At 45.6% G+C, this 24,602-nt stretch overlaps 1 protein-coding gene across 3 annotated transcripts in view; it reads right to left on the bottom strand.

The window, feature by feature from the left end:
• The window catches only part of ZNF592 (zinc finger protein 592), a 76,051-nt gene extending 51,968 nt beyond the window's left edge, over positions 1 to 24,083 (bottom strand). Inside the window, exons 1-2 of one of the 3 annotated variants that reach the window (XM_075006677.1) lie at positions 23,966 to 24,083; positions 6,739 to 9,083 (exon numbers count right to left, since the gene is read on the bottom strand). In XM_075006677.1, coding sequence (XP_074862778.1) covers positions 6,739 to 9,075 — 2,337 coding nt within the window. In that variant the 5' untranslated portion in view covers positions 9,076 to 9,083; positions 23,966 to 24,083. Of the gene's footprint in view, positions 1 to 6,738; positions 9,084 to 13,154; positions 13,171 to 23,562; positions 23,666 to 23,965 lie in introns of those variants that run through there. The other 2 variants (XM_075006679.1, XM_075006678.1) reach the window with 2 other exon arrangements.
• Between the last annotated feature and the right edge of the window lie 519 nt (positions 24,084 to 24,602).

A 24,602-nucleotide genomic window follows, 5' to 3' on the forward strand; every position in this document is an offset into this window, starting at 1 on the left:
AAACGTAACACCCCCCACCACACCAAGTAATCTCCTGAGAGGCCCTGGGCCCTGCAGGCTCCATCCCGTCCATACGACAGTTGAGGCAGCCGCTATGGGACCCCCAAAGAGCGGGACTTGGGGCAGCTGTCCCGAGCCATCCTATCAACAAGATGGCTCTGGGCACAGTTGTGAGTAGCCCAAATGTACATCGCTGTCCTTTCCCCTTGTTAAGTTTTTCCATTAATATATAGTTTTTAAGGTATTTGCTTTACAGATTTGATTGTGGGGTTTTGTTTTTATTTGGCAAACAGGTTATGTTATGCAATAAAATTGTAAATTTTTGGAAAATAAATCCTCTAATTCCCAAGGTACGCTGCAGAATGCCAAGGGGCACTGAAAGCACCCACTTGTTATGGCACAGTATAACAGCTCGTAGGATTAGTGACAAATAGCGTAATAATTAGAAATGTAGAGCAAAGCACCACAATATTAATAGGTGCACTCACACTGTATATTCACAGACTCAACAAAGCAACCCATCATTCCTAACAGGCCACAGTCTTGCAGGGCAAGGAGGAAACAAATCCACCACAACACATTACTGTGGCTCACGGTTAAAATCCTCTTCCAAAGCCTCCCTCAGCCACATGGCCCCACTCTGAGCTCATTTAATACTCCTTGTGTCTAGCTGTTAAAGCAGCAAATACCCACTTAAACTTCCATGCTCCACCACAGCAGCAACTTTTGTCACTTTGCCTCACAGATGCTGTGCAGGATGTACCAGGCAGCTATTATGATGGAGAGATTCTCTCACAAAAGTCCAGTCTTGTGCGTAAACTACCCTATCCTCCTTTGAGTTCACCAAAAAGCACATTTAGCTGTCATTTTGCACCTACAGAGTCTGTACGTGAACCTTTCCTTGTTGCTGTCAAGGTGGCTGATATACAGCTTCATAAGCCTTGCAGAGTTCTGCAGTATCATTACTGGCATTTCAATATTCCCAGTAGTAACCAGCACATTACGAGAGTCTATGCTTGCAGCTTTCTGAACAGTCCTGTGTTCTTAAAGATGTGTGCATCACACACCTTCCCTGACCAGCCCACATGAAGCCTGCCCACTCAATGTCCCCTGCTGATGCTCTAGCACTTGTATTAACAGAGAAAAGTAGCCCTTTATGTTGATGTATCATGGGGCAAGAAGAACTAGTTGCCAAAACAGGGATGTGCATGCTATCTTTTACAACATCAGTGTGTGGGAACTCCATTACCACAAATCCATCCACTACGGCTGGCATACTGCCAAGAGTCAGCCCTGCACATATGTGGAACAGTCGCTGCACTGGCTTTTCCACTCCAAAAATTATTTCCCACTCCTGGTAGCAATCCAGCATTGCAAATGCAGTGCAATCACCAGTCACTTCTCCACCGCCAGCGCAGCTCTCATTCTGAGGCCCCTGAGCTGGAGAGCTGAGGTGAGCTCGGCGCACAGCTCCAGGAAGTGGCCTCTCACATCTGAAAGTCAGGCAGCTGCGGGTTGTCATCACAAAATATGTACAGCAGACAAGAGTTACGAACTAACCAGTCAAACACACACGTTATTTGGAACTGGAAGTATGCAATCCGGCAGCAGCAGGAGGGGTTAAAAAGAGCACAGTATTGAGTTAAACTACTCAAAAAAAGGAAAGCAGCATTCTTCTTCTACATCAAGTTTCAAAGCTGTTCAGTTGCAAACTTCTGAAAGTGCAATCATCGCACTTTGTTCAGGGTTATGAACATTTCAGAGTATGAGCAATCTTCATTCCCAAAGTGTCTGTAACTCTGAGGTTCTGAAGCGTTATAATGCAATCCCACCAGCCAGGAATCATCTCTTGGCCTCAAAGCAGCACTCTGCCATCTGCAGCTGCTGCAGGAACACCACCAGCCACCCTGAATTGGTTTTCATATTACCAAAGGACTCTGTCCTCCATGAAACAATCATGATGTTCCCCAGGGATGCAGTTACTCTACAGGCACTGCATATTTCCAGAGACTCAAGCATCTTGTGCTTGCAGTACTCATTACAACAATACAGAGCTACGCAGGTTTCATGCTTCTTCTGTCAGAGACGATGGACAATAGTGAGAGCAGAGCAGGTTCACAGAATTTTGTAAAAAGCACAAAAATTATAGCCCCTGAATGGCATTATGGGATGGAGAAAGTTACATGCTGGGAAGCTCACCCACTGCAGCACTCATTTCTGCCCCACCGTATATTACCAAAATTTCCCAAGCCACAGTGCGCTGGACTGTGGTGAACTGCACACTGGGATAAGTGTTCCTGTTGAGTATATTTAATGCTGATGAAAAGATCCAAGTGCACACACACATAAGCAATATACTAAATAGAGCAACTTTATGCTAATGTAAGTTTGTGCCAGCAAAGTCTATAGTAGAAACATAGGCTACACCCACAGAACAACGCTTCTGTTTACATACCTAACCTCGTTTGGAGAGATGATGATGTTATACTAACAGAAAAACCCTTCCATCAATAAAGGCCGTGTCTACAGTGCAGGATTACGCTGGAATAGCTACACCAGCCTCGCACTTCTGGTATAGTTTCAGCCTTAGTGCTAACTGTAGACAAGAGTAGTTAGCAGCTTCAGCAACTCTCCAAAAAAGGAAAGTTCCTTCTCAGAAATGTGACTACTAATTTAAATGAGTTTAACTACAATCAACTCTCCAATCACAAAAGAAGGCTGAGAGGAAGTGAAAGAATCCGAGATACAAGGTTGAAAATGACAGCAAAGGATACATATGTGCATTTCCTCACTGGTGACAACTGACAGGGACACTAAAGGTAGGAACAACACAAAAAAAAAAAAAAAAAAAAAAAAAGGCAAAGACCAGGGGCTTATCTACAATACTGCAGAAGATCAACCCGCTCAGAGCTGATCTTCTGGGGTTCAATTTCAGCATCTAGTTTGGGTACATGAACTCGAGTTCTCTGGGGTTGCGGATGACCCCTGCACTCCTCATCGGACATGAGGAGTAAGGGAGGTCGAAAGGAGGAGCTCTTCCAGTTGACCTTCCCCTGTAAAGACAGACAAGTTAGCTGAATGCAGCAGATACATAATTTTAGCTATGCCAGATACGTAGCTAAAATCAAGATATCTGCATTTGACTTTCTAGGTCTAGTAGAGCCACAGCCCAGGAGGGTTAAGGACAATAAGAAGGAAATCCTGAAATATATCAGGAAAATACAAAATGACAATGGTCGAAAACTAGAAAAGGATGATCAGTAAAACTGTCAGACCATAATACAGAACAAGCAGAAATTAATATTTCTGCTCTGCACTGCATTTGGACAGAAGTAGAATGATATATCATACACTGATAATAAAATACTTCCTATTTCAGCAATAACAATGGGACATGACAAACTGCAACTTTTAAAGCTAAGCATTTTAAAACACACAGGTCCCAATAATTTGCATCCAGGAGTATTAGAAGAACTAAACAGCTCTCAGAATCATTAATGTTAATTAATGGTGCTAGAATACTGGGGAAGCTCCAAATGACTGCAAAAGGCCAATAACGTCCCAGTATTTAGAGAGTCAAGTCTCCTGGTCTGCAGAGTATATGCTGGTTAGTTTGACGTCATTCTTGGACAAATAATAGAAAGGTTAATATGGAATGCAATCAGTGAAGAACAATGGTATAATTATTGCCAAACATGGTTTTCCAGTAAACAGATCTTGTTAAACAATCTTTTCATAGTTTTTGGATGAATATACAAGTTTGGTTGATAAAGGTTAACTACTTAGACTTCTGTTTGGCATTTGACAAAACAGGATCCTTGGATGTATAAGCAAGGAAACGTCAAAGAGTAGGGAGATGGTATTACCTCTTTACATGGCACTTTTACTGAAATACTCTGTCCAGTTCTTGTGCCCACACATCAAAAAGGATACTGAAAAATTACAAAGGATTCAGACAACTGCTACAATCTTAGGGACCATAACTTACACCAAAAGCCTTAAGAAGCTCAATCTGCATCAACTTACCCAAGAGAAGGTGGCCTGATCGTCCCCAAGTATTTACACAGGGAAGAGATTTCTGATAGTAGATGGCTCTTTAATCCCATGGTTAGAAGTTGAAGTTAGAGAAATTCAGACTAGAAATAATGCATAATGTTGTATGTCAGGTTAACTTATCAGTAGAACAATTTACCTAGGGATGGACAAATTCTTCATCACTTGCTGCTTTTAAATCAAGACTTGATACCTTTCTAAAACTACACGTTCTCCTTCAGATCCAGGTTATGCACTTGTGGCAGAGTTTACCAGGTGAGATTTTTTTAGCCTATATTATGCAAGATGGACTAGACAATCTTAAGGGTCCTTTCTGGCCTCAAAAAAAATCAGTGAATCTTTGTCTTAGATTAGATCACTGGATCAAGTAATCCGTTCCCTGCATGCCACGGAGGCATTAAAAAAATTAAGTCACCAATACTAGGCCAGAGCAAGTCTGAAAAGTCCTACTTAGTGCTCTCAGTGTTTCTAAATGGAATATTCTAGTGAAAGATGTGAAGCTGTGTACTTCAGATTGTTCAGTGTACCCATGTTACCAATGGTCAGAAATGTTTCCAGCGCCTCCTGTCAGCTTGTAATCTTTGTGCAGGGAGCTAATTCAGGGAACAACAGCAGAGATCGGCTAGCAGATACAACGAACAGTTTTTGCAGCCAAAAAATACACGGGAGGCTTTGCCCCCTGCTAAAGAAACAGCAACTATTCAGCTATGGCTGTTTGTATTTATTAAGAAATGTTTGTTTATTTATGTATTAAGAAACACTCTCACAGAAACAGATGGCACGGTCTTGCTGCTCGAAAAGGCAATGTCCCCCTCTCCTTCATACCTAGTGGGGAGGGCAGACAAAGGATACATAAAACTGCATAGATTATTAGGCTCCCAATGGCGGCATTGGTGATCACTCAGAAGAAAGAAAGAACTCCAGAGAAAAGCAGCAGGACAGCAGCTTCTTCAGTTACTTAGGAAACTAAGTGAGCTCCTTGCTCAGGAGCAGACTGCACTGAAGTGCTACGCCACTTCCTTAATGTCCCACCAAAATACCTAGGTAGGCATTGGCTTCTTCACAAGACAGCCACAAAGAGTCTGCCTCAGCTATCAGACTGATGCTACAGGCCTCTAGACCATGACTCCACTGCAGTTAGACACCAGCAGATGGTACTTGCTAGTCAACTCCGACTCTCAGGGCTCAGGCTTGGCATTGTTTAATTCAGGTTTGAGCTGCAGCCCAAACTCCTGGACCATCTGAGCTCACAGGGCTCTTGAACCCAGGCTCCAGCCTGAATGCCTCCATCACAATTAAACAGCCCCTCAGTTGGAGCCCCATGAGTACAACGCAAGTTTTCATACACAACATGTGGATGTACACTCAGTTTCTCCTTTTCTATGAGGGGCTTGCTGGGCTCAGCATGTTACCAGAGTTCAAAGTGCTGCACAAACAAAACTCACCTTACAAAAATCAGGAAGTACATGCAGGTTCTAATTTAAAACCCTGTTAGAATTCAAAATGATCTTCAAATTGGAAAGAGCACTGAAATCCAGAAGAAGAAATTAAATATAAAAAAGTGAGAAGTGCTTCAGCTAGGAAGGACAAAACAAATGCACAGCTACAAAGCGGGAAAAACTGGCTATGCCATACTACCACTGAAAAGACTCTGGGAAGCTATAAAAGATCGAACTGAATAAGACAACACTGTGATGCAATTGTGAAAAGGCTAGTATTTTGAGGTGTATTAACAGGGTTGCTGTATTTCAGACACAGAAGGTAACTGCATCACTTGATGCTGGTGAGACCTCAGCTGGAACGCAGGACCTAGTGGCTACCACACTTGAAAGATGTGGATGAACTGGAGAGAGTCCAGAGGAGAGCAAATCCACGACAAAAGGTCTAAAAACCTGACCTATAAGGAAAGGCTAAAAACGGGGCACTTCTACTCTTGATAAGAGAAAACTATAGCAGGACATGACAAAAGGGCTATTATAAAGAGGAAGGTAATCAATTGTTCTCCCTGTGCACAGAAGGCAGGAATAATAGTAATTGCTTAATTTGCAACAGCTGAGATTTAGTTTAGCTATGAGGAAAAACTGCCTCACTGTAAGCATAGCTAAGCACTGGAACAGGTTACCACGAGGGGTTGTGGAATTCCCATTATTTGAGATTTTCGTAAATAGGTTGGACTAACATTAGTAAGGGATGATCTAGGTTTACCTGTTCCTGCCACAGTGAGGGGACTGGAATAGATGGCCTCTCAAAGCCCCTTCCATCCCTACAGTTTTATGATGCTAATTAATCTGTGTAATTCATCCTATAGCTTACACACTCACCCTGCAACACAGATAGTGAGCAACTAGTCGATAGGTCTGGCATCCACGTGCTCAGAACTGAAGAACAAATTTAGGTGCACTCTCTTCAGAGAGAGCCAGCAAGATCACCACCTTCACAGTACCATGACACGGTGCGTTTGCACACACACCCCAAAACCTCACTGGCAGCTGCTTACTATTTTACTTTCCATCATCTAAATTTCATCATCATCATCTAAATTTATGATAAGCTATATTAACATACAGGCCCAAATACAGAACTACAAGTTTAAATAATTCACTTTCAACGACGAAGTCTATTTTCAAATGGCAGTTACACTTCCCATCGGGGTTAAAAGAGTTAACATTTTAAAGAATTACTTACCAGCCCCTCATTATCTTCTGAGGTTCTCTGGTAGTGTGCTGCAAGAGCAACATAATCCTGTGCCTGCTTGTTACATTCAAGACACTTTAGTCCCTGACGGATTAGTCTCAATGGGTCCGCATACAGAGGCATGGCTGGGTAAGCGACGATAGACATCCCTATCCCACTTCCTGATGTAGCACTTGGTTTAGATAAAGGAGATGGGAAATGTGAAGTCTGAGGAGCCGAAGACACTGAAGAGTTTGTAGGGGCCAGTGAAAACATTTCCTCCATAGATATTGGTTTCATTAACAGCTGAGAACATTGCATAATCAGTCCTTTGCTCTTGTGCTCTCTTGCATGTCTAAGCAAACTACACCTGTTAAAGAACAGCAGCAGAGTTGAACACTGAGTACACATAACTTCAATGTGGACACTTCGCCTACTATAATGGTGAGCTAGGCTTTTTTCTAAGGCAAACGCATCTCCACATTCCAGGCAACAATACCCAGATGAAGGTAACTGAATACTGCTGTCAGGCGGTGGGCTGAGGTTTGGAGCGTACACTGGCACAAGATTGTTACTATTTAATAGTTTATTAAACGCCTCCACAATTACAGGAGCAGCTTTCTTCACTTGATGCACCAGTGGCACTGACATTTGAGTTAACTGAGGCTGACTTCGCTTTTGCACAGAAGATTTTGCTGTGACAGAAGCAGCTACACTGTGTGGAACTAAGTTGAGATTGGCTAGATGTACGGCCTTGGGAAGGAGGCTTGAAGTTGTGGGGTTAGATGGCTGCATCACGGTACCGTGCTGCTGCTTCTTGCCGAGCTGCTGACCTACACTACCTATCTGTATGGCATCACTGCCACAGCTTGGCAATGGAGACGAAGACACACTGGGCGCACTGTTTTCGGTAGCCTCTGCTTTCGTATCATCAATACATGGGCTTGCAACATTTGCCACCTGAATAGCTGTGGCAGCTGCGCTCTTGGCGGAAACTATACTTGCTTCAGTCTCTGTCACCACACTAGTATCGGGGGAAGGGAAGGCCTTACTGAACTCTTCCATGGCTGAACCTTCTTTAGGCGACTCCTCAGGGGATTTACACAACTCTTCAGCTTCTGGCAAAATTCTGGTCACAGTTCTTTTAATTTCACCGGAAGACATCTTGATAGTTTTTATTCGAACTTTCGGAATAGCTGGGGGAGAGCCAGCTGCCATGGAGGGAGAGCCTTTTCCACTGCTATCACTGCACACGCTCCGAGGACTCTCAGGCTGCTTGTTGGCCTTTTTTACCACCTCAAGGGGGCTTCTTGGGCTCTTTGGTGACTTGGGCATTTTGGGGCTTCCTTTCATGCCATCTTTAAAATGGACAGAAGGTTCTTTTGTAAGACTCGTTGGATCTTCTTTTGGAATACATGCAACTTTTTTGGCCTGAAGCGCTACTAAGGCAGCAACACAGGATGACAGTTTTGAGTGAGCTGGCTTTAAACGCTGGCGAGGTGGGATGGATGAAGAAAAGTTCACCTCTGGCAGAGAGCTTCTGCTTTCCTTCAAGTTATTGTTGTGGCAGCTTCCAAATGCCAAGCTTTCTCCAAGGAAGCTGTTGGTGTCTAACAGATCTTTGCTGGATTCTACACGTTTCTCTGCTACTCTATCTTGTTCCCTTCTGCTCAATTCTAGCCTACTTTCTTGCTGGCTATGAACCTCCATCTTTGGTTCTTTCTTACTATATTGATCAAACATGCTCAATTCTGGCTCTGGTAACTTCTTAAGCGAATCTAGAACAGCGGCTGCCGTTGGAATATATGTAGGAGTTGGTGAGAAATATGGAGTTTGGGCATGTTTTGGTTTATCGCCAATACAGTTCTCCTTGAAAGCATCCTCTGGTTCAGGGCTGGAGATAGGGCTGAATTGACTGAATGTAGGTAAAGGTTCACACTTTGACTGGTCCAATTTTTCAGAATAGTTTTTTGAACTATCACCATTAATAAAAGCAGAATCAAATTTCCCATAATTGTGTACTAAGTTGTGAGCCTCTGAGGGCAGATCAGACCCACGGAATCCATTGTGTAACAGACCAGCTCCAAGGTGATTCCCTTCCTTCTCTGCTTCAAAGGATTCCTGGCGACTTGTGTTCTTCACAATAACACTCACAACAGGGACATCAGAAGCTGGCACTGAGTGGGACAAGGACACATTTTCATCTATACAAATTCCCGATGGCTTTAAGTTATTCTCATTCTCTTCACCAGTTGACTGTATGGTCTCCTTGGCATCCAGGCTAGTTGGGTCTGGGATGTCAAAAGCAGCCAAAAGATCATCAAAGTCTGGGGTTTTCATGTCCCCCATGATGAAATCTGAAAATAAAAGCAAACCAAACTGTTAAAGTTTGTCTCTGGAAAAAAAAAGTCTATTAAACTCTTACCTGGATTGACTCTAAAGGAGTCAAAAAAACACCCACCTAGGACTCCAGCAGTGCTCCCTGTAAGCTGTGCACTTCGCCACAGGAAAGAATCAATCAGGTGCTGCCCAGCTGATTGGCAGCACACCCACAGCCTGCAGCATGCACTTCTACTGGTGGTGCACATCTCTATATGCTTTGGTGCCCGTAACAAAATGTATTCCGCCCATGGATGGAACAAGTCAAAGGGAACATAGGGCTCTAGCTGCAACAAGGAAGCTACGACGGGAATTTTCACACGTTATCACTTACACTTCCAGTGGGATTTTATTCTTCATTTGTGGATGGACTCGGTGCCATTCAGCCTCTCTTTCCCAGGACCTAATGTGTTACCTTAGAAGGTCAAGGAGCCACAATCAAGAAAATGGGGCAGCTCCTCTACTGTTCTGCTCCCTACAGATTACTCTGGCAGCAGAAGCCACCTACAAATACCCTTGCTGTGGATTCCCAAAACAAAGGACCCTACATTCGGCATCCAGCTGCCTCCTACACTCCTTTAACACAGGTGTCTCCGGCTGGGAGGGGAGTTGGTGCAGTTTCCTGTGCTCTGGCTACTACACTTGAAACATGGTTCCTTGGGATTACTGACAGCTGCCACAAGCTAGAACAGGTGGGAATCTACCTTAACCCGGACTGAGGCAGAAAATCAGGGAATCATCAGAAGTTAGTTGTTCTCAGCTCTTCTTAGCACCCCCCACTCCTCTATTGCCCAGGGTCCTGTACAGGAGAGGGGACATGTCCTTTCCTAAATGCCCTCTACATTCAAGCAGAGTCAGCCAAATTCCAACCGTACTGTCCCAAGGGCTCCCAAAGCCTGAGGGGGAAGCAGGCAATGAAGCAAGTGATGCTTCTCTCCTCTCCCATGCAACCCAGCAGGGAGCCATCCGGATAGCTACAGCAGCTGCTGCTCCAGGAGATATAGGACAAGCTGTAGGGGGGCAATGCCTCCTACCTCCTCATTCGACGTACAGGGCTGATCCAAACACTTCCGTGTAAAAATTAAGCGTCACAGGGCACGGCTCAGGGAGAACATTGTCTTCAATTCACACAGGTACCCTCACAGGCCACAACATAAAGTCTCAAGGATCACAGAACAGATACCTCTGGACAAACTCAAAAGAGAAACTAGGATGATCTACAAATAACACTAGCTCTTACTTCCTGAAAAGGATACAGCATAGCCAAACCTGAAGTATTAAGTTCTGCCAATTGCCTGGAGAAAAGCCAGAAGCAACTGGCCAACCCAAGAGAAACAGCACTGGAAAACGAGAGCTTTGGTTTCTGCCAAAGCAACCTAAATAATACAAGTCTTCACTTAATATTTTAGCATGTTGTACAGCACCTTGGGCGCTCAGCTGGAGGTTACTTTAAAGGCAGTCCTAACGACACAGAGGAGTTTTGCCTTTGTACAGAACAAAAGCACATGCCTAACAGTTATAATCGAAAACAAATGTTTCTAACCATTACTGGCTATAACTGTCTGCAAAGTAAGGTAAGGATTACACAGGTATTGACTGCTGATTCACAGGGAAGGTTATAACTGAGTTATGATTACACACCTTCTCTAACACACAAGAGATTTGTGATTACTGTTAGGAAAGAGTAAACCTCCTCCCCTTTAGTTGCACATAAATTCATTAAATACTTAAGTTATTACAACTTAAAGTAAGACTTTTTTGAAACTTAAAACAACTCATGTTTTTTTCAGACACAAATTCGAAAATGGCAAATTTATGCATCCAAAATTCATACAGAAACTATACGCACAAAACATGTGTGCAGAGGGTTCTTTTAATGAGGGGAGGGTAAATTAAACAGATTTTTTTTTCCATTTTTCATTACCAGTGAAAATACCTTCTCACAGAAGCTACCATTCAACAGTTGAATAGTTGAAACTCATGTTTAAAATATATTTCCTCCCAAAATGCTGTACAAGAAACAACTTCTCTGTGAAATGACAACTATCCATTATACTTTGTTACAAAACGATGGAACATACCTAATGGTCTTTATTCTTCCTTTGCCCCCTCTACACATCTCTACTTAGTTATTAATCATTAATTGCATTACTGTGGTGCCTTAGGATCAATCAAAACTTAGGTCCTCACAATGAGCAGCCAAAGGTCCCTGCCTGGCCTGAGAAGAACTTTACCTGACACAAGGACCAAGGCGAGAAATTATGTTCTGTACCAATTCCTCAGCATATTAGGCGTAGCTGGCATATTTGGTTTTATTTCAGCTTAGTAACTTTGATCTGTCTGTCATTACTTACAATCATTTCAATCCTACCTTTTATACTTAATAAAATCACTTATTAAGGCCAGCGTAAATAATTGTTACCTAGGAGAGGGAGGGAAGCAGCAGCGCATCTCATTTATAAAACGGAGCAAACTTTATACAACTTCTCTGTGTCAAACTTTCATACCACGTAAAATGGATTTATTTGGGGCTTTGGTCCCATTGGGCCTGTGCACCTGGATGCTGTCAAGTCCCTGCGGTTGAACCCTCACAGTGACGAACTGTTCTCAGTGTTACTCTGCTCGGGGGGCTGTTACTCCAACTCCATGACTTTGCTGGGGAGAGACCAGAGCATGTAGCTCAGCAGGACAGAGCTGAGGGGTGACCCAGAGAACAGACAGGTGGGCTCAGTGAGCAACCCATCAGATCACGGTCTCAAGAGGATCTGTGTGATCCAACTTGTCACAGTGGCGGAGTCTAGCAGCACTGTGTGTACAACTGGTTGCTCTGGAATGCTAGTGGTAATCTTAAGAGAGCTTTAAGCGTGGTGGCTGGAGAACAGATAAAGTGGCTACTGGTTTGTTGTTGTCTGCTTCCTTACTTCAAGTAAGGGAAATAGAGGAGGAAAAAAACCCAGCAAAATGAGTGAGATTCAGAAGAAACTGGAACTTTACTGGGCCCAAGCTGCAGAGGAGACCAAATGCAAAACACGAATGGAGTGACAGACAACTGAGACATAAGTGCAAGCTGCCAGGAAAAAGGTTGCCTGTGAGAGCACCATGGAAGCCCAGCAGTTAGTCCTGGAAGTAAAACTTAAAAAAGAAAGCAGCAGCCAAAAAGCTGCTCATGAGATGACACAAACTGGCAAGACTGGAGGCTGACTGGCAGAGGGAAGTGCAAAAGCATACACTAACTGTATTGAACTGGAAAAGAACACCATAAAACAGCAGAATCCATTTCTCCAAAAATCCAGACGCCACCATGAGGGTGCTCAACTTAGGAGTCTGCAGACATGTCTGAATATTTCATCACCTTTGAGAGACTAAGTGCCATCCATTCTCTCCTTGAGGATCCGAAAATGACTGTTTTGGTTGCAAAACTGATGGGGAGAGTCATGGATACAATAAGATCCCTATTAGTGATGCTTTTGACTATTATAAATTTAAGGATTTAGGTTTAAAACAGTTTCAGATTACACCTGAAGTCTACTGGGTAAACCGTAGATCCTGTAAGAGAGAGGCTGAGCTATGGGGCTTACATAAATTAAATGGAAGATTTGCTAGATAAGGTGGCCAGAGGGAAAGCTTTGAAGAGATGTGCAATTTGATTGTTCGGGAACAGTTCCTGAACATGGCTGATGATGACGTTAAGCAGCGTGTGCGCAATAAAATGGTGGAACGAGCAGAATCTCTTGTTGGCTATACTGATCAATTTCAGCAATCACAAGCACCTGGCTGGGGTAAATCACCAGCAGAAGAGCTAAGATTGGTGGAGGGCAAGGTCCTCACTTTATTCTGGGAAGGGGGATGGATGCGAGGCTGAGCGTTGTCCTCCCCAAGTTCACACCACTGTTATTCGTCTCAAATATCCTACACAGACAGAGGTATCCAAAAGGTGCTATTGCTGTAATTCCACTAAGAACCTGAGCAACAAATGCCCAATACTGAGCATGAACAAGCAGTAGGTAATTCATGGAAATGCTGCTCCCTAGAATACAGGGGACACTTACCACACAGGGTTGGTGAGTTCTGAGCATCTTCATACTGTCAAAATTAATGACAGAGAATGCCAAGGGTGGAGGAATAGTGGTGCAGAGATTCTGTAGTCTGGAGGGACTTCATTCATGAAGAAGACATTCTCCTTGGGAAAATGACAGAATTAGAACTGTCCATATGATCCTTGCACTCTTGGCCAGGGTATGGATTCAGACAAGGCAGAAACAAGCTGAAGTGTTGCTGCTGTGTCACAAAATTTTACATGATTTATTTTGGAAAATGACTTTTGATGTTACTGAATCCATCCCAAGGGTATTAGCAGCAAGGGATCTTGTCCTGGAACTCGAATGGGGACAGCAAATCCACTGAGACTGTTGAGGAAACAGAATGTCTCTAACGCCTCTTCAGGAGTGCTAGGGAATTTGAAATGACAGGGTAAGGAGGAGGAAGCTGGCCTTGGTCCTGTGTTTCTTTACATGAGAGGAGGGAGAGTTTTTGCTTGGTACAGTATTAGGGAGGCTGTTCAGACTGTAACATGCCCTTGACAGGCAGAGCAGTCAGGGGCAGGTCCAGCCCTGGGAGACATGTGTCATGGAAGGATGCCTTCAGGAAGAGCCGGGGTCCAAGAAACCACTGTGGGGGCTGAGGAACCCAAGGGCTTGGCAACTGAGGACCCTAATTCCCAGGGAAAAAGGATACAGGGATTACCAGGAAATGGTCTGTCATAGCCAGGAGCTGAATGCCTACAGCTGAACAAAGGACAGATGGCGCAGGGTGGGAAGTGCAGGAGGCCTTCCCCATCTTTTGCAAGATGGACTTGGAGACATGGGCTGGCTCTGCATCTGTAATCTCAGGCTGTCCACGTTAGTCAGGTTTCAAGGGGAAGTTGTGCATCTGAGCTCCTGTGGCAGGGTAACTCCACCACTGACCTTTGGAGAGCAGAGTCTGGGGGAATGATGAAAACCCCACTAATCCAAAACACAATACTGCCAGACACTGGTCTAACAATACAGGACAATTCTTTGAGACAGAAAGATAAAAATGCCTTTGAAGCTGAGTGTCTGTAAATATGCTAATAGACCACCGGAAGAAGAGGTTGGAAAAAACCACAACACAAGGAAGGAGAATTACAGAGAATCTTCTGGGGTTCAGGTAAATTCTTTGTAGGTGTTTACCCCTGCGGGGACAGTGCATCTCCCTTGGAAACACTTTCCTCTCCCAAGCCTTGAATAAGCACATGGACTGGAAACTTTCACCGAAGAAAACAAAAAGCCTGCAGCTAAACACATGCTTTGGTACACAGAGGAGTTGAACAGTAACTGAGTGGAAGGAGGGTGTGACAGGGTGGCTCACAGGGATGTGGTTTCGCCACAGAGATAGCCAATCTATTCTCTGGGGCCCTCAACCACCCTCGCCTGCTAGGCCAGAAGCTCTGGTCTTCCCCAGCCAAGGTACAGAATTGGAGTAACAGTCCCCCACCCAGACCAACGCAGATGGTGAACTAGCTCAGCTCTGGGAAGGCTCAGATGTAAGACCATTGACAGCACTCAGGAACATAGTCCCAAAGAAGACCAAAACCCCAAAGAAATCCATCCTACTCTATATAAAAGAGTTACACAGAGAAAGCTGATAGGTTCACCCTGTTTATCAGTGAAAGGGAGATAGCACAATGGTTGCTTCCCCTTCCCCCAGGAATTATTTACACTGGGCCTGATAATAAACAAAAGTATAAAAAGTATGGTTTAAGCAACTGCAAGTGGAAACAGACAGATCAAAGTAAATTACGAAGCCAAAAACAAACAGAACATGCCAGCTAGTGCTAATATACCAAGCAACTTGTTACATGCAAATTACTACTGTTGTTCTACTCATCCCTTCCACAAGCCAGGTTGTCTCCTAACTTGGCCCCAATCCTTCCATCTTAGATGTTTTCAGCAGGCATCTTGAGTGGTGAGTGGGGGGGGGTGTCTTCTGGTACCTGGCCACTCACTTTTGTTTGGTCCCGCCTAAGTCCATATCCATTTTGCCCAAAGTAGGAATTTTTTGCTCAATTCAAAGTTTATTCACCTTGACTGGAAAGTATCTGATCCAAAATGAATTCTAGCATCAGATGACATGGCCACATCTGTTGGTAAAACCAACTGCAGTTTGGGCTTACAGGAAAAACAAAACTGTTCATAGGTTTGTTGACTTGATCACCCAGCCATTAAGCTCCTAGAGTATCACTAATGTCTTCTACTAGAATACCTGGATTAATTAAACAGATTCCCATTTAATATTTCTAACTTTAGGTACAAGATACTTACAAATGAAGAGGATATACAAATTCAGTGGATTACAACCTTTAAAGTGACTTGTTACATTATGTACCTCATAAAAAAACATTTCTGAGTTATGCATAAGCCAATTTTCCTAAAGCATGGAGGGGGGGCTGAACTTGCTCACTGAGATCACTGCTAGAGGGCTGGACAGTGTCCAATGCAGAAGCAGTGTGTTCAAAAATTCTGTTTGACTTTGGTTACACATCCACCTAGTGTCATTAAACCCTGTGATGTTATTCATAGGAGTTTTTCCAAACGTCTTTGCTGCTGTCCCTTGATTGCCTACAAACATGTCTGGGTGTATCAGTGGTTTCTGTAAAGGGAAGTCATGTTTTACTAATCTATTAGGGTTCTTTGAAGGGATTAACAAACATGCAGACGGGGGGGATCCAGTGGACATAATATACTTAGATTTCCAGAAAGCCTTTGACAAGGTCCCTCGCCAAAGGCTCTTATGTAAATTACGTGGTCATGGGATAGGAGGAAAGAGCCTTTCATGGATTGGAAACTGGTTAAAAGACAGGAAACAAAGGGTTGGAATAAATGGTAAATTTTCACAATGGAGGGGGGTAACTAGTGGTGTTCCCCAAGGGTCAGTCCTGGGACCAATCCTGTTCAGCTTGTTTATCAATATTCCAGAGAAAGGGGTAAGCAGTGAGGTGGCAAAGTCTGCAGATGACACCAAGCTGTTCAGGATAGTCAAAACCAAAGTAGATTGTGAAGAACTTCAAAAAGATCTCAGCAAACTGAGTGATTGGGCAGCAAAATGGCAAATGAAATTTAATGTGGGTAAGTGTAAGGTAATGCACATTGGGAAAAATAACCCCAATTATACATCCAATGTGATGGGGGCAAATTTAGATACAACAGATCAGGAAAGGGATCTTGGAATTATAGTGGATAGTTCTCTGAAAACATCCACGCAGTATGCAGAGGCAGTCAGTAAAGCAAATAGGATGTTAGGAATAATTAAAAAAGGGATAGAAAATAAGGCGAAGAATATCTTACTTCCCCTGTATAAAGCTACGGTACGCCCACATCTTGAGTACTGCGTGCAGATGTGGTCTCCTCACCTCAAAAAAGATATGCTGGCATTAGAACAAGTTCAGAAAAGGGTAACTAAAATGATTAAGGGTTTGGAAAGGGTCCCATACGAGGAGAGGCTGGGGAGACTGGGACTTTTCAGTCTAGAAAAGAGGAGATTGAGGGGCGATATGATAGAAGTATATAAAATCATGAATGGTGTGGAGAAAGTGAATATTGGAAAGTTATTTACTTGTTCCCATAATATAAGAACTAGAGGACACCAAATGAAATTAATGGGTAGTAGGTTCAAAACTAATAAAAGAACATTTTTCTTCACACAGCGCACAGTCAACCTGTGGAACTCCTTGCCAGAGGAGGCTGCGAAGGCCAGCACTCTAACAGAGTTTAAAAAAGAGCTTGATAAATTTTTGGAGGTTAGGTCCATAAATGGCTATTAGCCAAGGGTAAAGTATGGTGCCCCTCGACTTTAGTCAAAGGCTGAGACAGATGACAGGAGACAAATCGCTTGATCATTGTCTTCGGTTCACCTCCTCTGGGGCACCTGGCACTGGCCACTGTCGGCAGACAGGATACTGGACTGGATGGACCTTTGGTCTGACCCAGTATGGCCGTTCTTTAAAAAAACTTGCAATGCCTTTTAATGTGGAAGTGGCATGGCATTTAGCCCCCGTAGCATGAGGTGGTGTGCCTCAGTCTCCCCTTCCACACAGCACTATGTTCCTTATGTCTTTTCTGTAACATTCATCCCCCTTCCACATACTGAATCCCTCACTTTGGGCCCCACCCCAGAGTCAACGGACACCCACAAAAACTACTAGCCCCAGAACCCTAGAAGAGTTAATCTGGCCTGCAGGAAGCCCTGAACCTTGGTCCTTCTCCTACCCGCACCCATGGGTTGGAATGTACAGGGAGTGAGATTTCACATCCGTGAGGGGTTTTGTTTTTGTGCTTTTCACTTTTGTGTAGCCCCAGACTGATTTTTCTGGGAGTCAGTGGCTCCCAATCCAAAAATGTTTCCTCACCCCTGCCATAAAGTCAATATCAAAACCCTTTGTTTTGGACATAAATTTTTACTTTATTTACAATGAAGTTCAGTAAACTAACATGATATCTGCAATGAGATTGATATATATGCCTTATGTTATAGCTGCATATTTACGTTTTTACTCGTATTAGGCTACTGGAGCATAATTTGGTATACACGGTACTTAGAGATAAGCAAATGCATTTTGTCATCACGGACGGCTGACTGCTGATCCATGGAAAAGTTTGCATTGGGTGGGTTGGGCCATGAGCAAAAAGTTTATCCTAGAACAGCGGTTCTTAATATCGATAAACAGGCTTAGAGATGGGAGTAGAAGCAAGGGCATAACAAACCTACACTGCTGTCTGGAAGGGGAAGCTGAGGCACTCCACCTTATGGCACTGGTGGCTAACAGCCAAGACACTTACACTTTCAAAGGCATTGCAATGTGTATTCTGGGAGCACTGCTACATCCCAAAACATTTTCAGACACCTCAGGGACAGGAGTCCAGGACTTTGGAAAGACACCTATAAATGACATCCCAGGGTTTAAGGACACTGAGTCGATGTGTAACCAAAGTCAAACAGAAATTTTAAGCACGCTGCCTCCTCACTGGACACTGCCCAGCCCTCTGGCAGCAAACTCAGGGAAGAGGTGTGATGCTGTACTCCCGCATTTTTATGGAAATATGGTTTTGAATATGAATATGTATAACTCAGATACGCCTTCACACAAAATGGGGTTTGTGACCTATTGTTAGAGAGTTCGTAAGCTCCTGATTGTGTAATATTCTGTTTGTGTGTATGTATCATTCTTGTCTTTGACATTAGAAATACATAGTATAAACCCCTTTACTAACCTAGGCCTTTTACTGGAAAAGTAAAGGAGTACTTAAGGAACTTAACTGAAGACAATGATCTCTAAAATATCTTGTTTTTCCTGTAAGCCTAAGCTACGGTTGGTCCTACAAAGACGTGTGACTATGACACCCACTGCTGGAATCCATCTTGAATTTGGTTCTTTCCCACAGGAGGGAAGAAGTATGGAACAAAGGCTTCCCCCGCTCAGAGGAATTCTTATTAAGGGGCGGGAAGCAAACAATTGTACCTAACTGGCTTCACACACTGCTCCCCATCACAAGAGGGCACAAAGAGAGACCTGGAAAGAAAAGAACTCTAATGCAACAGTAGGGGGGAAAAAGCAGCGTTGGACCCATGTCAGGAAAAAGATCAGCTCTGGCATGAAGAACTTTACCTGAAATAAGGATGAGGGTGGGAAACTATGATTTGTAACGATTTCTCTTAGCGCGCTAACGCTTTGCTAGCATGTTTTGTTCACTTCAGCTTAGTAACTTACTCTGAGCCGTCTTACCACGTGCAACCACTGCAACCCTACTTTCGACACTTCACAAAATCACTCACGCTTTTTATCAAACCCAGTGTAAATAATTGTTACCTGACAGGAACATCACAGCCTCTGCCTGGCAAGGGCAGGAAATGGCCCTGGGCTCCCCTTGCCACTGCCGTTCCTCCTCCCCCTCCGGCAAGGGGGAATTGCAGCATAGCCTGGAGAAGCTTTTCCCCAACCGTCTGCTTGCCTAGAATTGCAGCCAATCAGAGCAGAGGAGGGAAGTGCCTTGGAGCAGGAGGCACAGCACCATGTGTGTACCCAAGGTGCTGCAGGTAAGCACCTCCTTCCCACTCACACCCTCACCCAACCCTGCTCCTGCACTTCCCTCCCATCCAGACCTACCCCCCCAGCAGACCCCATGCTGCAAGCCAGCTGCCTGGCTGCCCCCTCCCAGGCTGTCCCCTCATTTTTGGCTCCAGCTGAGGGAGGCACACAAAATGATCTAGCTTGGCCTCATCCCCTGGCTCTGGGCCTGGCGTGCTGGGAAAGGGAAGTGTTTTCCTTGTTTGCTTGGGGTTTTTTGTGCTTCTCACTTGTGCGAGCCCCCGACAGTGTGGTTTTTGTACGGGTCAGTGGGCTTCAACCCAAAAAAGGGTCCCCTCCCCAGTCTTAAATTCTCTAGGGTACCGAAGGAACTGTGGACCAGGTAGAACCGTAAACTCTCAAGACGCTTTGATATATCTTCATTCAAAGAAACTTTGAATTCTACAGGAGCTACTGTAGTACCAGTGCCCCAAAATGTTAACTTTTCACTGACAGTATTATTTCTGTGGAAATCAGTAATATGTCCCACAGATTTATCGTCAAAGGAACCTCCCATGCTTTATGAAAACTGGCTAATGAATATGTATAACTCAAAAACGCATTAGGAAAAATGCATCATGTGACATTTTAAAGTTATAATCAGCTAATGTCTATGTATCATTCTCGTATGTGAAGTTAGAATACGAGGTATGAATCTGTTTATAAAACTAGATGCGCTAATGAGGGCCATTTGTGATACTCCAGAAACACGATAGTGTATTTAGATGACCAGAAAGCCTTTGACAAAGTACCTCACCAAAGGCTCATAAGTAAAATGAGCTGTCATGGAATAAGAGGGAAGGTCCTCTCATGGACTGATAACGAAGGGTAGGAATAAATGGTCAGCTTTCAGAATTGAGAGTGGTAACTACTGGTGTCCAACAGGGGTCCACACTGGGACCTATTCTAGTCAACATATTCATAAATGATCTGGAGAAAGTGGGAATGGGTGAGGCGGCAAAATTTGCAGGTGATACACAACGGCTCCAGGCCGTTAAGAACAAGGACTGTGAAAAGCTTCCAAAGGATCTCCCAAAACTAGGTGACTTGACAACAAAATGGCAAATGAATTTTAATGTTGATAAATACAAAGTAATGCAGATTGGAAAACATAATCCCAAATAAACATATACAATTATGGGGACAAAATTAGCTATTACCATTCAAGAAAGATCGTGGAGTCCTCACGTATAGTGAAAACATTCACTCAATGTACAGCAGCAGCAGTCAAAAAAGGAAATACAACGTTAGGGATCACTGAAAAAGGGATAGAGAATAAGACACAATCTTATTGCCTCTATATAAACGCGCGGTACAGCCACATCTCGAACATTGCATGCAGATGTGATTGCCTCATCTCAAAAGAGATATCTTGGCATTGGAAAAAGTTCAGGAAAGGGCAATAAAATGATTCTGGGGGTTGGAAAGGCTGCCATATGAGGAGAGATTAAAAAGACTGGGACTTTTCATCTTAAAAAGAGAGACTTGGGGTGAGTGGGGCATGACTGGTACTGAGAAAGTAAATAATGAAAAATTACTCATTTGTTTCCGTAACACAAGAAATAGGGACTTCCAAATGAAATTAATAGGTAACAGGTTTAAAACAAAAGGAAATATTTCTTCTTGCAATGCACGGTCAATCCTTGGAACTCCCTGCCAGAGGATAACATGAAAACCAGGACTTCAACAGGGTTCTATAACAGAGCTAGATAAATTCATGGAGGATAGAGCCATCAATGGCTATTAGCAGGATGGGTCGGAATAGCATCCCTAGCCTCTATTTTTCAGAAGCTGGAAACAGGGGGCAGGGGAGGGATCATTTGATGACTACCTGTTCTGTTCATTCCTCTGGGACGCCATCATTGGCCGCTGTTCCAGAAGACAGGATACTGGGCTAGACGGACCTTTGGTCTGACTGAGTATGGCTGTTCTTATGACCCGTGAATATTTTTGTTTTTGCCCCGAAAGTCTGGACTGTAGCTGGTCCCACTAGGACATGTGATTAGACCACATAATGCTGGAACTCATGTAGGATGTTGTATTTTTCACACTCAACTGTGAGAAAAGCTTAAACTAAATACAAGAAAATTCCCACTTGGGGGCAAATGGAATATAAAGGTGGAAAACATTAAGGGCAGTTGCCAGAAGCCAGAAGACACCCCCTTCCCAACTTACCATCCAAAATGCTTGCTGGAAACATTTAAGACTGAACAAGGGGAAGGATTGGGCCCAAGCTAGGAGTTTGTCTAGCTTGAGAAAAAGATCATTGGAACTACAGTTAGGGAAAGAATTTACATATAACAAATTTCATAGTATAGTATCAGAAAAAGAAAACACTCCACCTATGCCTTGGTAACTTACTTTGATCTATTATCACTTGCAAGCACTTAAATCCCGCTCTTTATACTCAACAAAAACACTTTTCTTATCAAGCCCAACGTAAGTAACTATTACCTGGGGCAGAACTACTATGCACATCTCTCACAGATAAAGAAAGCAAATCTTCTGCGCCTCTGTGTCTTCTCTGTGTAAAACTTTTACGTAGAGTAAAACAAATTTATTTGGGGTTTTGGTCCTCTTTGGGTCTGCGCTCCTGAGTGCCGACAAGTCCCTGTAGACAAGCCTTTCCAGTGCTGACTGAGAACTCGGGGTTCAGCGTCTGTGTTGCTCTGCTGGAGGACTGTTACCCCCACCTCTGTGCTTTTGTCAGAGGAGACCAGAGCTGTGGCTCAGGAGCACAGGCTAGCGGAGTGCATCAGAAGACGGGTAAATGGGCTCACTGGTATGATCAGCAAACCGGGTAACAGCCACAACAGGACCTCTGTGATCCAACTCATCACAAACATGTAACACTCTATTTGAAATTCAAGATTATCATCTAACAAAGTATGAACACACACATCAAGGAAGGCTGCAGTCCTAAAAATCTAAGTGTTTAGAAGTATACACACCAGAGGACAGTAGAAAAAATACCAACCGATGGCAGCTCTATATGAGTGTTCTCTAGTCCAAAAGCCAGGGCAAAGCAGAATACTTTTAGAGAACTTTGAGGTCAGAATCAGGGACTTAGTAAGCACAGAAAATAGAAGGAGTCCTATGTCACCTTAAAGTTCAACAGATTTATTTTGGCATATGCTTCCATGGGTAAAACCCACTTTGTCAGATAAATGCTGACAAAGTAGGTTTTACCAACAAAAGCTTATGCCCAAATAAATCTGTTATTCTTTAAGGTGCCTCAGGACCCCTGGTTGTGTTGGCAGACACAGACTACTACAGCTACTGCTCCTGTGAGACTTAAGCACACAGAGTATGACTGACAGTAGAAGATGAAGCTGAGTTTGTTGAAGGAGGAAGTTGTTTTGGGATACTAAAAGGATAGAAAGATTATCTAGCTAGGAGAGGATCAAACTGGAGGCATCCACAACACATGAGGATGTATTCAGGATTCAAAGTTTTAATGTGCATTAAATATAGGAAACAGTAAAAGGACAGAATAGGCAGGTTCCAGAACAAACTCCTTAAGTGACATGACTTAGCATGAACGTGTCCTGGTCATTCACTACACAGACTGGGTAGACAGCTGTGTTCTAGGTCAGCAGTTCTCAACCTAGGGTCCAGGAAACCCAGGGGATGCTCACCAACTGCATATGGAGTTTGCATGGTCAAGTATCAGGCCAAGGATAGATAGCCTCTACAACCATGGCGTGGCAAATGCAGCTCTGTGGGCTGGTGTGGGAGCTGCCTTGGGCGGTCCTGGCAGCATGGCTTTGGTAAATCACTGGAGGCAGAGTGCCTGGCTGCAGGGGGAGAGGTAGGGCAATCAGGCATCTTATTTTTGCACACCACTGCACATGAAAGGATAGCTCAGTGGTCTGAGCATTGGCCTGCGACTCGCAGGCTTGTGAGCTCTGTCCTTGAGGGGCCATTTAGGGATCGGGGACAAGTAGATTTAAAAAAAAAAAAAAATCATCTGTCAGGGCCCTTACTCTACAATAAGCGGCAGGTGCACCAATTCCAGGAGAGCCATAGGGGCTCTAATCCCTTTTCCGCCTTAAGGCAGCACCACGAGCACATGCTGGCCCCAGGCACACCGATACCTCTGTCACTCAGCTGCTCCCTTGGGGGGTCCGTGATTAACATGAGGCTCGCAAAGGGTGGGGGGGTCGGAGGAACTCAGCTGTGGGCGGGGGAGTGACACGTCCCGGGCTCTACCACTTGCTCGGCCAGTGACTCGCTGCGAGCCCGGGGGGCAGGCCGCGGAGCTGCTCCGTGCCTCAGTTTCCCCGCCACGAAGCCGGAGGCTCCCACTTACCCACCTCCACCCAGGGCTTCCCGAGCAGACGAGCCGGGCCGCGGCACCGCGCGGCCAAGGCGAACCGGGGCTCCCGCGCGGGGCAAGGCCGCACTCACCCCCGGAGCAGCCCGGGGCGGGGGGGGGCAGTGGGGCGCCGCCGCGGCCGGGGAGCCGCAGCCACGCCCTGGGGCGGGACGTGCAGCCGGGCGGGGCGGGCTGTCTCGCTGCCCGGGGGCGGCGGGAACCCGCCTGCGCGGCCCCTGGGGCTGCCGGGAGCCCGGCCAGTCAGTGCGAGGGCTCAGCCGCCGCGGCCCGGCCCGGGGAGCGAGGGCCCCTCTGCCCCGGCGGGGGGTGGGGGCCGCGTGGCTGAGCCGGTTCGGCCCGTGCGCGGGGGCGGGGGCAAGGCCCGGCCCGGCCGCACTTACCAGCGCAGGCAGCTCCTCCGGGGCCCGCACAGGCCTCACCCAGCGCCGGGCAGCAACGGCCGCAACATGGCGGCGGCGGGCGGGGCCGGGCCGGGCCGGAGGAAACCGCCCCGCCCCTTTGGCCCCGCCCTCGGGACAGGCCCCGCCCACGGCTCCCTGCCCGGCCCCGCCTCTCCCGCTGAATCTCCTCCCCCCTGCCCCTACGCGCGACCCCCCCTCGCCCCCAGCCCTGCTCGTGCCCAGCGCGCTCCGCCGCTCTGAGGCCACGGCTGCGCGCCGCCCAGGCCGGGGGGGGCGGGGCTTGCGGGCGGGGGCGGGGACGCGCCTCGGAGCGCTGGCCCTGCCCGCGGGCGGTTAACGGCGGCGGCGCAGGGTGAGGCCCGGGGCTCGTACCGCTGCGTTCGCTGAGGGAAGCGCAGGCGGGGGGCGCCCAAGTCCGGCGGTTCGGGTCCATCCGGCCGGGACGGGGGGGGCCTGCCTCGCCCTCCCCCCACGCACCGTTCTAGGGCGGGGGCGGGTGATGCAGCCCAGCTTCTCCGCTCCTATTGGCTACACACTGGCCAATAGGAGTGAGGGATTTTGGGGGCGGGGAAGCAGAGAGCCCGGCGTGGGGCCGCTGGCCGGGACCTGGTTAGGC

This window comes from Carettochelys insculpta, chromosome 12 (assembly GCF_033958435.1).
Source record: "Carettochelys insculpta isolate YL-2023 chromosome 12, ASM3395843v1, whole genome shotgun sequence".
Taxonomy (NCBI): domain Eukaryota; kingdom Metazoa; phylum Chordata; order Testudines; family Carettochelyidae; genus Carettochelys; species Carettochelys insculpta.